The sequence below is a fragment of the Phyllobates terribilis genome, unplaced genomic scaffold, assembly GCF_046119375.1.
Source record: "Phyllobates terribilis strain yellow unplaced genomic scaffold, ASM4611937v1 Scaffold_4__5_contigs__length_816908805, whole genome shotgun sequence".
Lineage (NCBI taxonomy): Eukaryota > Metazoa > Chordata > Amphibia > Anura > Dendrobatidae > Phyllobates > Phyllobates terribilis.
Window position 1 is genome coordinate 81,464,632 of NW_027362764.1, and position 13,715 is coordinate 81,478,346.

General features: G+C 44.6%; 1 protein-coding gene across 2 annotated transcripts in view; it reads left to right on the forward strand.

Annotated features, from left to right (window-relative positions):
* Nucleotides 1-13,715, forward strand: part of LOC141265026 (mycolipanoate synthase-like) — a 43,368-nt gene that overhangs the window by 11,908 nt on the left and 17,745 nt on the right. The window contains exons 3-4 of one of the 2 annotated variants that reach the window (XM_073677565.1): nt 10,582-10,735; nt 11,829-11,989. In XM_073677565.1, coding sequence (XP_073533666.1) covers nt 10,582-10,735; nt 11,829-11,989 — 315 coding nt within the window. Of the gene's footprint in view, nt 1-10,581; nt 10,736-11,778; nt 11,990-13,715 lie in introns of those variants that run through there. The other variant, XM_073677566.1, reaches the window with a different exon arrangement.

Here is a 13,715-nt window from a genome sequence, read left to right on the forward strand (position 1 = left end):
AGCTGCCAAAAATTAGGACGTAGGAACTTGCAATACCCTTACAAGAGCCATGCAGTACAGCATATTACAAACAGTATTCCCATTATTGGGGAGTGGGTCTCCCATAGTATTTGCTTATGCCTTCCAAGCAAAAGCTGCCAAAAATTAGGAGGAAATGCAATGCCCGTTCGAAGAGTCTTGGAGGTCCCAGTAGCTTAACAAGACCGTTTTAATGCCCCTCAGAAGAGACGTGGAGGTCAGAGTGGTATAACAAGATGCTTTTAATGCCCCTCAGAAGAGACGTGGAGGTCAGAGTGGTATAACAAGATGGTTTTAATGCCCCTCAGAAGAGACGTGGAGGTCGCAGTAGCTTAACAAGATGCTTTTAATGCCCCTCAGAAGAGACGTGGAGGTCAGAGTGGTATAACAAGATGCTTTTAATGCCCCTCAGAAGAGACGTGGAGGTCCCAGTAGCTTAACAAGACGCTTTTAATGCCCCTTACAAGAGCCATACAGTACAGCATATTACAAACATTATTCCCATTATTGGGGAGTGGGTCTCCCATAGTATTTGCTTATGCCTTCCAAGCAAAAGCTGCCAAAAATTAGGACGGAGGAACTTGCAATGCCCCTTTCAAGAGCCATGCAGTACAGCATATTACAAACATTATTCCCATAACTGGGGAGTGGGTCTCCCATGGTATTTGCTTATGCCTTCCAAGCAAAAGCTGCCAAAAATTAGGATGGAGAAACTTGCAATGCCCCTTACAAGAGCCATACAGTACAGCATCTTAAAAATATTATTCTCATTATTTGGGAGTGGGTCTCCCACAGTCTTTGCATATGCCTTCCAAGCAAAAGCTGACAAAAATAAGGACAGAGGAACTTTCAATAATGGCAACACGGACCACGGTCACCCTGGTTGTATAGTGGTGATGGAGGCTGAGGATAAGGAGAAGAACATAAAACAGCCGAAATGAGGAAGCGTATACCCATGTGTGGATGTGAAGCGGTGCATGTGAATACACCTCCCAAAAAAACACAGTGGATGTGAGTTTGTTACTCTGCTGTCATTTGGTGGTGATGAGAAGTCTGGCCCAATCCAGCCCTTGTTCATTTTGATACGGGTCAGCTTGTCAGCATTGTCTGTTGACAGGCGAGTGCGCTCATCAGTTATAATTCCCCTAGGGGCACTAAAAACACGCTCCGATAACACGCTAGCGGCAGGGCAGGCCAGGACCTCCAAGGCGTACAGAGCGAGTTCATTCCAAGTGTCCAGCTTGGATACCCAATAATTAATAGGCACAGAGGAATCAAGGAGGACGCTGGTATGGTCGGCAAAGTACTCCCTCACCATCTTTTGAAACTTTCCACTCCTTGTGAAAGTACCCCACGCCTCAGGGCCTGTAAGCTGGGCTGGTCTCAGAAAACTGTCTCAGAACGTTGACAGTATTCCCCTGCCTCTGCTGGATTGGAGTTGCCTCTCTCTCGCTTGTACGCCTTGGTTGGTCAATGAACTGTGACCTCTGCCGCTAGCGTGTTCAGATGGGAATTTTTTTAACAGTTCTGCAGCAAGGGCCTTCTGGTACTGCCACATTTTTTAGACCTCTCCACTTCAGGAATAAGAGAGTGAAAGTTCTCCTTGTAGAGGGGGTCTAAAAGTGTCACCAACCAGTAATGACTGTCACCCAATATTTTGACAACGCGAGGGTCACGGTTAAGGCAGCGTAACATAAAGTCAGCCATGCGTGCCAGACTGGTAACGGGCAAGACTTCTGTGTCCTCACCAAGATGACGACTGACCATGCTCTCCTCCTCCTCCTCCTCCCCCCTGTCCTCAGGCCACCCACGCTGAACCGACGGTATGACAGTTGTACAGGTACTACCGTCCAGAGCGCATGACACAAGCTCCTCTTCTCCCTCCTCCTCCTCCTCCTCCTCTCCCTCATTGTCCCCCAATGCACGTTGGGATGAGATGAGGCTGGGCTGTGTGTGATCGACCGCTACGGCTTCTTGATCCATCTCATCATACTCTGGCTGCAATGCCTCCTCTTTAATTCTCTGCAGAGCGCGTTGCAAAAGACAGACAAGTGGAATTCTGACTCTAATGATGGCATCATCGTCACTCACCATCTGGGTGGACTCCTCAAGGTTTGTCGAGATGGTACAGATGTCAGGCATCCAGATCCACTCCTGAGGTCTTATGTGTGGAGTCTGACCTGAATATCGACGGCCTTGTTTCAGCTGCTACTCCACAACTGCTCTCTTCTGCTCACAAATCCTTTGCAACATGTGGAGGGTAGAGTTCCAACGTGTGGGGACATCTCACACCAGTCGGTGTGACGGAAGCTGCAAACGCTGCTGCGACACAGCAAGGGCGGCGGATGCTATAGCCGACTTGCGAAAATGAGCTGACAGGCGGCGTACTTTGACGAGCAGATCTGGCAACTCGGGGTACGATTTAAGAATCCGCTGAACCACGAGGTTAAGGACATGAGCCAGGCATGGTACGTGTGTGATCTCGTCTCGCCTCAGAGCCGCCACCAGGTTACGGCCATTGTCACAGACGACCATGCCTGGATGTAGGTTCAGCAGTCTCAGCCACAGTTCTGCCTGCTCTTTCACAGCTGTCCACAACTCACAAGCAGTGTGAGGTTTCTCACCTAAGCTTATGAGTTTCAGCACAGCCTGTTGCCGCTTGGCTGAGGCAGTACTGCAGTGCTTCCAGCTTGTAACTGATGTGTTGATATCTGAGATGGAGGCTGAACATGAGGAGGAGGAGGATGATGCGCAGGAGCTGTACACTGTGGGGGCAACTCTGACAGACATAGGGCCCGCAGTCCTCGGTGTGGGGAGGATGTGTTCCGTCCCAAGGTCCGACTGGGTCCCGGCTTCCACTATGTTTACCCAGTGTGCCGTCAGGGAGATGTACCGTCCCTGGCCACAAGCACTTGTCCACGTGTCCGTTGTCAGGTGGACTCTCCCAGTAACTGCGTTGTTAAGGGCACGGCAGATGTTTTGGGACAGGTGCTTGTGTAGTGCGGGAATGGTACACCGGGCAAAATAGTGTCGGCTGGGGACCGAGTACCGAGGGACGGCCACCGCCATAAGGTTGCGGAAGGATTCCGTCTCCACCAGCCTAAAAGGCAGCATTTCCAATGCAAGCAGTCGTGAAATGTGCGAATTTAGGACTGTGGCCTGTGGGGCGTTAGCTGCGAATTTTCGCTTTCATTCAAAGGTCTGGGATATGGACAATTGAATGCTGCGGTGGGACGTGGACGTGGACGTTGATGCTGTTTCTTGAGAAACTGCCATAACAAGTGAAGACTGAGAGGAGGGGGCATCTTTGCATGCAGTATGGACAGGGGATTGCCTTGCACACACAACAGGGGGTTCTATTGCATGCACAACAGCAGAAGAAGCAGTGGTGACACCCGCTGACACTGGTCGTGGACCCTGGGGTTCGCCCCACAAAGTCGGGTGCTTTGCTGCCATGTGCCTGATCATGCTGGTGGTGGTCAGGCTGGTAGTTTTGTCACCCCTGCTGATGCTGGCATGGCAGATGGTACAAATGGCCTTTTTGGGGTTATCAGCAGAGTCTTTAAAAAAATTCCAGACTCTGGAAGACCTACCGCTTGTACTGGCAACGTCCCTCGTGTTGGTGTTATGGGGAATGGTTGCCCGCCTTCTCTCTGCGGCCACCACACTGCTTCTTCCTGCCTGTTGGGGTACTCTGCCTCCCTCCCCCTGTGTGCTGCTGGCCTCACTCTGCATGTCCTCCTGCCACGTTGGGTCAGTTACTAGATCATCCACCACCTCCTCCTCCTTCACTTGCGCACCACGATCCTCTTCCTCACTTCCTGGCAATTGTGCCTCGTCATCATCCACCTCTTGTGACAAATTACCAGCGTCGACTTCCTGTGGCCGTGGCTGTTCAAATATTTGTGCATCGCTACATGGGATCTCCTCTTCCACCACTTCAAGCGGAGCAGGCGAGAGGCACAAATCTGGAAATGGACCAGTGAACAGCTCTTCAGAGTGTCCAAGTGTGGGATCAGTTGCTGTCTAACGACACTCGGCATGGTGGGAGGAAGGAGTATCAGGGTGAGGAGGAGTATGCGGTCGAGACTCACGGCTACTAAGAGTCGACCGTGTGGAAGACATACCGGAGGTGGTGGTGCCCAGGTAACTGGTAGTATTATCTGCTATCCAATTAATAACCTGTTCTCACTGATCAGTTTGCAATACTGGTGTTGTTCTGTGCTTCCCTACTAATTCGGTCAAGAAGTAGGAGCGAGAAGATGTGGCTGTTGGTTGTGGCACATTTTCACCTTGGCCACGGCCCCGTCTTCTGCACACACCATCACCAGAATGTCCAATTCCACGTCCCTTGCCATGCGCCTTGCCCATTGTAAAGGAAGTAAAATAGCTTACACTCGCACTATCAATGGAAAAAGGGTAATAAAAAGTAGTTAGAACCGTGGAAGAGGAAAACCACAGTTCTATTTCTCTGGCCTACACACAACTCTTTTAAACAATCTGAACAATCAGGGAGAAAATATTACTGATTTTCTTTACGGAAAAAATACCAAAAGCTGAATAATAGAGATTTTTTACTGTGGAACAGCAAAACCACAGTTATAATTTACTGGTGTATGTATACCAGACTTTTTAAAATATATATATATTTGCGGCTGAACAGTGAGCAACACACTCAAACTGTTTTTTTTAGATACAAATGGCCCAAAAGTGGATAATACAGAGGTTTGAACCGTGGAACTGCAAAACCACACTTGTATTTCTCGGGCCTACACCAGACTATTTTCAACAGATATATTTGTGTCTGAACAATCAGGAGACACTATTATTTATTTTTTATGGCAAAAAATGCCAAAAGCAGGATAATAGAGATGTTTTACAGTGGAACAGCAAAACCACAGTTAAAATTTACTGCTGTATACCAGACTATTTTCAACAGATATATTTGTGTCTGAACAATCATGAGACACTATTATTTATTTTTTACGGCAAAAAATTCCAAAAGCAGGATAATAGAGATTTTTTACCGTGGAACAGCAAAACCACAGTTATAATTTACTGCTGTATATCAGACTATTTTCAACAGATATATTTGTGTCTGAACAATCAGGAGACACTATTTATTTTTTACAGCAAAAAATGCCAAAAGCAGGATAATAGAGATTTTTTACCGTGGAACAGCAAAACCACAGTTATAATTTACTGATGTATACCAGACTATTTTCAACAGATATATTTGTGTCTGAACAATCAGGAGACACTATTTATTTTTTACAGCAAAAAATGCCAAAAGCAGGATAATAGAGATTTTTTACCATGGAACAGCAAAACCACAGTTATAATTTACTGGTGTATACCAGACTTTTTAAAATATATATATATATATTTGCGGCTGAACAGTGAGCGACACACTCAAACTGGTTTTTTTTAGATACAAAAGGCACAAAACTGGATAATACAGAGATTTCACCCATGGAACTGCAAAACCACACTTCTGTTTCTGTGGCCTATACCAGACTCTTTTCAACAGATATATTTGTGTCACCCTGGCCTGGATGCCACAACTGTAATTAAAGCTGTGTCTGAGAGCAAGGGGGAGGTTCTCTAGTCAGGGGAACATTAGCATGCAATGCCTTCTGTCTCAGGCCAGTAGGGGGAGCTGGCTGCCCCTATAAAAGCTGGTACTGGGGGCAGGGTTAGAGCAGAACCAGATGACCTGTCTCAGGACTGAGACATGTCTCAGCAGAGCAGAGACAGAAAGTTGCATTGTAACCTAAGAGGAAGTGTGGCAGGAGGAGAGCCACAAGCCAGAGACAAGAGGCGAAGAGAGCCTGTCTTGGCAGAGAAAAGACTTAATTTTACCAGACTTTGGTGTCTGAGGCTGGAAGGATTCCACATCCCCCAGCAGAGAACCAGTCCGCAAGGGACTGTATATTCCTTGGCCTAAGAAGCCTGGAGGCCCTGCCACAACCGAAGGGACCAGTAAAGCCATACAAGGCTGGGAGCAGAAAGGAACCCACGTCGCAGGCCATACAGGCGAGAATACACTGAAAGCTCGGAAACGTGGGCTGTTACCCTATAACGAGGAGATAGCCGGAAGGAGCGCAGAAAGCACGGTAGGCCTACACCCTCACCCTGACCAGGGCCAATTTCCCCGTTGCTCTCAGACATCCAGGTCCCCTCCTAGCCGGGACTGTTTGTGGGTCAGTTTACCTGTTCTAGTAAAGACCCTGGACTGCAACCTGTTGTCTGTGTGCTCCTTGCTCCTCCAGCACTACCAGCACTGGGACTCTCACTACCATCACTCCCAACATCCATTATACTGCCCTGGGGCCGCACTCTTCCCGTGGGGAGTCACACTACCCTAGCTGCACACCTCATCAGCCCCAGCGGTCTGCATGCAGCGGCGGTTCCTAATAACCGCAATCCACGGGTGCCGTAGTCGGACATAAACATCAGCACATAACGGACTACCACTGGCCTGACCACCCTGAGCCACGGAACCGGGTTGCCACTACTACCCCCATCATTCCCCTACTGCCCGGATCCGAGTGCCCCACGGCCCAGGGGGCGAGTCAGCTTTGTGTCTGAAAAATCAGAGAGACACTTTTTTGGGGGGGGGGGGGCACCAATAGGTTAATGAGACGGGTATTTGTACAGTGTGAAGGTGGAAAAAAAAAGAGGATTTAGATGAAAAAAAAAGGATTTTTCCTGGCCCCCGAGACCTGGAGCTAAGTCCAGCAATTTCAGAAACAGGAGCACACAGCGTTTGCTGGTATAACCCCACTGCGTCTCCTATACAGCCTGCCTGTCTGCCTGATATCTGGGATGGATATTAGTCCTGAGAAGGACTGTTTGTTTGATCTGGCAGCCTTTACAGACCCTACACTAACTATTTTACAGGATAAATCCCTCCCTAGTTCAGCAGCGCTGTCCCTACACTGTCTAATCCCAATCACTGTAATGCCCACAAACAACATGGCTGCGGCATTACAGTGACTGGCTGGCAATTCCTGCATGTTCATTGACTCTGTAAAGAGTGCCAAACATGCAGGGCGGAGACCCGAGCTACCGCCTGGGTAACCCGGAAATGCTCGGTGCTCGCCGAACATCCCAAGTAGCGTGATGCCCGGGCGAGTACCGAGCAGTGTCGAGCATGCTCGCTCAACACTAAATCTGAACCCTCCCCATGCAGGTCTGACCAAAACTCTGTATGTGAATTGTACAGAAACTTCTGGGACTGTTTGCAGAATTCAACTAAAAGGTACAAACTGGTTATCACCCTGTCTAAAGCTAATTATTTTCCGGCTGTGCCATTACTGCTCCAACTCCCCTGGGAGCCAGCCCTGGTTGGGAAAGGTTAATCATCTGGCACTGCTCATCACCACCTAACTCCCAGGGTCCCTCATCAGTGCCCGGCCATACCCGGCTGAACATCCCACCGGGCGTCACAAACCTTTTTTATTATTTTATTATTAATGCCCACAATTGATAAAGACTGGCACGCGCCCCCGGTCGGACCATACCAGCTCTCGGACCACCATGCATCAGTACTGTGACTGCAGCGGCCCGGCCAGGGTGGCACATATTCATCTGTGTTTACGCACGCACGTGAAAAATGGTAACCGGGTCCTGTGCCAAGGGCCCACCAGTAACCAACTCCAGGGTCCAATTTTAGCTACATGCAAATGTGACATTATCCTCAATCACAAATTTGTATAACATTGAACTGGGTAGATTGTTAGATTTTTATTATTTATTATAGTGCCATTTATTCCACTGCGCTTCACATATGAAAAGGCGTATACATAATAGAAAACAAGTATAGTAATCTTGGACAAAATAAATCACCGACTGGTACAAGAGGAGAGAGGACTCTTCCCATGAGGGCTCACAATCTATAAGGGATGGGTGAGGATACAGTAGGTGAGGATAGAGCTGGTCGTGCAGCGGTATGTTAGAGCGGTCGTTATTGCAGGTTGTAGGCTTGTTGGAAGAGGTGGGTCTTCAGGTTCCTTTTGAAGATTTCCATGGTAGGTGACAGTCTGATATGTTGGGGTAGAGTTCCAGAGTAGGAGGGATGCATGGCAAAAATCTTAAATTAATAAGATGCTGCCATTGTCTATACATAGTGATTCAAGTATACACTGTGTGCCGAATTATTAGGCAAATGAGTATTTTGATCACATGATACTTTTTATACATGTTGTTCTACTCCAAGCTGCATAGGCTTGAGAGCTAACAACCAATTAAGTAAATCTGGTGATGTGCATCTCTGTAATGAGGAGGGGTGTTGACTAATGACATCAACACCCTATATAAGGTGTGCTTAATTATTAGGCAACTTCCTTTCCTTTGGCAAAATGGGTCAGAAGAGAGATTTGACGGGCTCTGAAAAGTCCAAAATTGTGAGATGTCTTGCAGAGGGATGCAGCAGTCTTGAAATTTCCAAACTTTTGAAGCGTGATCACCGAACAATCAAGCATTTCATGGCAAATAGCCAACAGGGTCGCAAGAAGTGTGTTGGCCAAAATAGGCGCAAAATAACTGCCCACAAATTGAGGAAAATCAAGCGTGAAGCTGCCAAGATGCCATTCGCCACCAGTTTTGCCATATTTCAGAGCTGCAACATTACTGAAGTATCAAAAAGCACAAGGTGTGCGATACTCAGGGACATGGCCAAGGTAAGGAAGGCTGAAAAACGACCACCTTTGAACAAGAAACACAAGATAAAACGTCAAGAAATATCTTAAGACTGATTTTTCAAAGGTTTTATGGACTGATGAAATGAGAATGACTCTTGATGGGCCAGATGAATGGGCCAGAGGCTGGATCAGTAAAGGGCAGAGAGCTCCACTCCGACTCAGACACCAGCAAGGTGGAGGTGGGGTACTGGTATGGGCTGGTATCATCAAAGATGAACTTGTGGAACCTTTTCGGGTTGAGGATGGAGTGAAGCTCAACTCCCAGACCTACTGCCAGTTTCTGGAAGACAACTTCTTCAAGCAGTGGTACAGGAAGAAGTCGGTATCGTTCAAGAAAAACATGATTTTCATGCAGGACAATGCTCCATCACATGCATCCAACTACTCCACAGCGTGGCTGGCCAGTGAGGTCTAAAATAAGAAAAAATAATGACACGGCCCCCTTGTTCACCTAATCTGAACCCCATAGAGAACCTGTGGTCCATCATAAAATGTGAGATCTACAGGGAGGGAAAACAGTACACCTCTCGGAACAGTGTCTGGGATGCTGTGATGGCTGCTACACACAATGTTGATCGAAAACAGATCAAGCAACTGACAGAATCTATGGATGGAAGGCTGTTGAGTATTATCATAAAGAAAGGTGGCTATATTGATCACTAATATTTTGGGTTTTGTTTTTGCATGTCAGAAATGTTTATCTCTAAAGTTTGTGCACTGATGTTGGTTTACCTGGTGAAAATAAATACGTGAGATGGAATTATATTTGGTTTTTATTAAGTTGCCTAATAATTCGGCACAGTAATAGTTACCTGCACAAACAGATATCCTCCTAAGATAGCCAATTCTAAAAAAAAAAACACTCCAACTTCCAAAAATATTAAGCCTGGATATTTATGAGTCTTTTGGGTTGATTGAGAACATAGATGCTGATCAATAATAAAAACAATCCTCTAAAATACAACTTGCCTAATAATTCTGCACACAGTGAATAGTGCCACGTACTGCTCATATAAGAGGGTGGTGGCCCACTCTTGCACAGGGGCCCACTGGAGGATTCACTTGTTGGCCAGTCCAAGCCTGCCAGTGTCATCAGTGCTTTGGATCAGTGTGTCATCAGTGTTTAGTCTGTGTGTCTGTTTTTACCAGTAGTGTCACATCAGAGTTTTTCATGGATGGATAAATAAATTACAAAGCTTTTCCTATTCTTTGCAATGTTAAATACATACAGCACCCGGACAGAAGCCATCTGTGTACTGTACATGTTTTTCACAAACTCATATACTTGTATTGGCCCTTTTCATCCATGATACCAGAAAAAAATGAACGTCTCTTTGAGTTCTGCATGGACACGCATAGATTATAATGGGTATGTGTTGTATCCATGAAAAAAACGGATACAACACGTATGTGCAACACAGACGTCTGAATGAGGAACTCATAAACGTTATTCACACTGAAATGTATTGCATAAATACAGAATGAGCCATAAATGCCTGATATGAATGGATTCCACATCTGGTTAACTTTTGTTATTCAAAGGAATTTAATATATATTAAAAATAAAAATTAAATATACTATATATATTAAAAGGAAAATAAAAAAGAAGATAATATTGATCATTTATTTTTTTTTCTTTTTAGTTTCATTTCTTTTTTCCTTCAGTGCACAACTATTGATTTATTTTCTGCCAAAACTATAGTGGTACAGTTCTCTTGTATTATATTAGAAAAACCAAATAACAATAGTGGAATAACAGCTGTAAGTGTAATGGTTCCAGAGATTTTTTTTTTTAAAGTACAGATTGTTTTGGTTTCATATCAATTTTTCATGTATATAAAATGCTAATTTTACCAGGTGAAGGTCTTGAAAATTTCTGGAAAGTCATTTTAAATGGGATAAATTGCACAACAGAAATACCAGAAGAAAGATTTGACCTAAAAAAATGGTATGATGCTGAACAAACCAAACCAGGCAAAACATATACCAATCGAGCAGCTTTTGTAAATGGGTAAGTACAGTGGGGACAATTTATCCTTTGCTTTACAACTGATTTTTGGCATATTGCGTGTAATTTTTACCTTTTAGGCCATGGTTATATGTTCAGTATTTGGTCAGTATTTTACATCATCGTCTGTTATTATAATTTTGAGCTTTTTACAAGATGCAGATTTCCAGCCTTTTCCCTGCTTTAGGCATGTTTATAACTTGTGACTTTTTTTTAAATGTTACACAAAAAGTCGTAAATTTACTCCAGTAGGCGATTGCATAAAAAGTGAAGTAACATTTGTAGATAGAAGTGTAATATCTTAAAGGGTTTGTCCAGGACTTTTATTTTTTTTACTATGGACCAAAAAGCTAACAGGCAGCTGGCTGCTATCTAGTTGCCTGTTGTGCCCATCACAGATAGCTCCTGATTCAGCAGCTTCCACTGAGATCATGTAGACAGAGCAGCGACTTCTCTTCCGCTCTGCTCTGTTGACGTGGCGTGGCTGCCGATGATGTCATGCTGATTCACAGCCGGCTCCCCTGTGCATAACTCTGGGGAGCTTGCTGTCAATCAGTAGGATAATGGCAGTCATTCCCCATCCACAAAGCAGAGCGGAAGATTAGTTGCTACTTTGTTGACTTGAGCAGCTGAATTGCAAACAGGAGCGGTCAATGACCACTCTGTGCCAGCACCGGGTAGAACAGATAGGCAGGTAGCAACTATCTGCCTGTTAGTTATACCCGTAGTAAAAGAAAACAGTTCTGGATAAACCCTTTAAGATGGGCCAAGCTTTATAAAGTAGCATGAAACACTTTAGATAAATTTGGCGCAAATGCCCACAATGCAGCAAGAAGAAAAACTAACTTCAAAAATACCTCTCATATAACCCCTCCCCATTACTATTGTATATTAAGTGAAATAGCTCATTCTTTTGGAATTAACTAAATATTAGCCAGTTAAAGAACTAAAACAGAATTACTCTATATAAAAATAGAGAGCGACATTTTTCGATAAAATAACTGATATTTTTATATCATATTACATTACATATCTAAACTTCAAAGAAGACATAAGTCTAAAAAGGTTAAAAAAATGACCTTTTTTATTTATTAAGAATTGATGAGTTTGACAACAAAGTATTTGGACTTAATAAATCGGAAACCGAAAATATGGACCCACAACAAAAGTTACTGCTTGAATGCACATACAGAGCTCTGGAAGATGCAGGCTATGCCTCTGAAACTATACATGGAAGTAACATTGGAGTGTTTATAGGTAAGAAAATTGTTATAATTATTTTCCTAAAATGTACAGTGCAAAAAAAGTTTTCAAAAGATAAGTAATTTGCATAGACAACCTTCTATGGTGCTATAAATGGTCCAAAGTTGGACTTCACTTGTCTAGAGAGATGCATCACAGTCCCTATATTTTGATCTACTTTCAAGCTACAGACTAATATATTTAAGTGAAATTGAATTCTACTTGAATTTTACAAAAATCCATTCATCAAAATGTGGACTTTTTTGTGATTTGCTACCACGCGTATTGAGAAAAATGGCAGCCGCTATCAGCCATTTTTTGAACTGTAAAGGGTCAACAAAAGTTCAAAAACTAAAAAAATCCTTATACTCACCTTACCATTCACCTCTCCGGCTCCTCTGCTCCTCATTGACACCCGTTCAGTCCTTACCGCATATTCTGATCATCACTGCTGGCACTGAAATCTCATGTTAGGCCTGGACCCCAGCTCTGTGACAGTTCTGAGCATGCCTGTGTAAGGTCACGGTGCATGTCATTACCTCGCGGTCTTCCGTGCACTTGCACAGAACCATGGGATTTCATTGTGGGCATGGCGATGATCAGAAGATGCTACGAGGAACAAACGGGTCATGGTGAGGATCAGAGGGGCTTAGAGCTTAGAAGGATTCAGCTAGTCCATTTTTAATCATGTGATGTCATAGACCTAATGGAAAAGAGAAAAATTAACTGGGTAGAAGGGTAAAATGAACAATTGTAAGTACACAGTGCTATTGTCACGCAATGTGGGGCAAAGACTAAGTGCATAATGATGGGAAGAGGGGGAGGAAGCCCAAACACTAGGGAGAGGGGGAGTGGAGACACCTAGGCAGATCTGACAGTCACCCTGACTCCCCTATTGTTCCGCACCTATCGCCGAGCAGGAAACTTAATTCCTGACTGCCCCTAGTGATAGGCCTTAGGTAGGGAGTGGACGGAGTGAGCACTAGTCAGCCCCCACTGCAACTAAAGATAAACAGGTAGACAGACAAGGGAAACACTTAGCGTGAGAAGACCAGAGAGCTCACACCAACTATCCTCCAAGGGAACTCCAAGAAGACACTAGCTGACTACTAGTACTTCAAGCCTGCACAGAGGAAAATAGAACTATCACCGGCGACTCTCTGGAGAGACTAAAGGTATTTAAACATCCAGCAAAAGTGTGTCAATTAGCAGCAGAAGGTGGAGGTCACTGCTAGGTCCTAGAGAGAGAAGGATATCACTACACTACAGAGATGAAAGGGTCAAGAAGGTGACTGCAGAGCCAAGCACAATGACCTTCTACAGCTGGATCCAGAACGACTGTCTGTCACACCTAACACACCCGTGACAACTATTTAATATGACTGCAATATATTAAGAGAATAACAACTTTGATGGGAGTGCTCATATACTTATTCCAATCTAAGGCTGGGATTACATAGCGTGAGCCAGTATGGTCAGTGGCTCCATAGAGGCTTATGTCCGAACAGGATTTGGATGTATGCACCGATAGGACCATTTACTATAATGATGCAGACAAAGTCACAGTGTGCTCTTTCATGCAGCATTTTTGGATTTTTTTGTGCATGCCTCTAAGGACTCTCTAATATTTGTTATAACTTATAATGATGTTTTGCATTTTACGTTTCTGCGATATTTTTTATAAATGTTGCAGTAATGTTCTCATTACACTATCATTAATCCACTATGTAGAGAATAATAA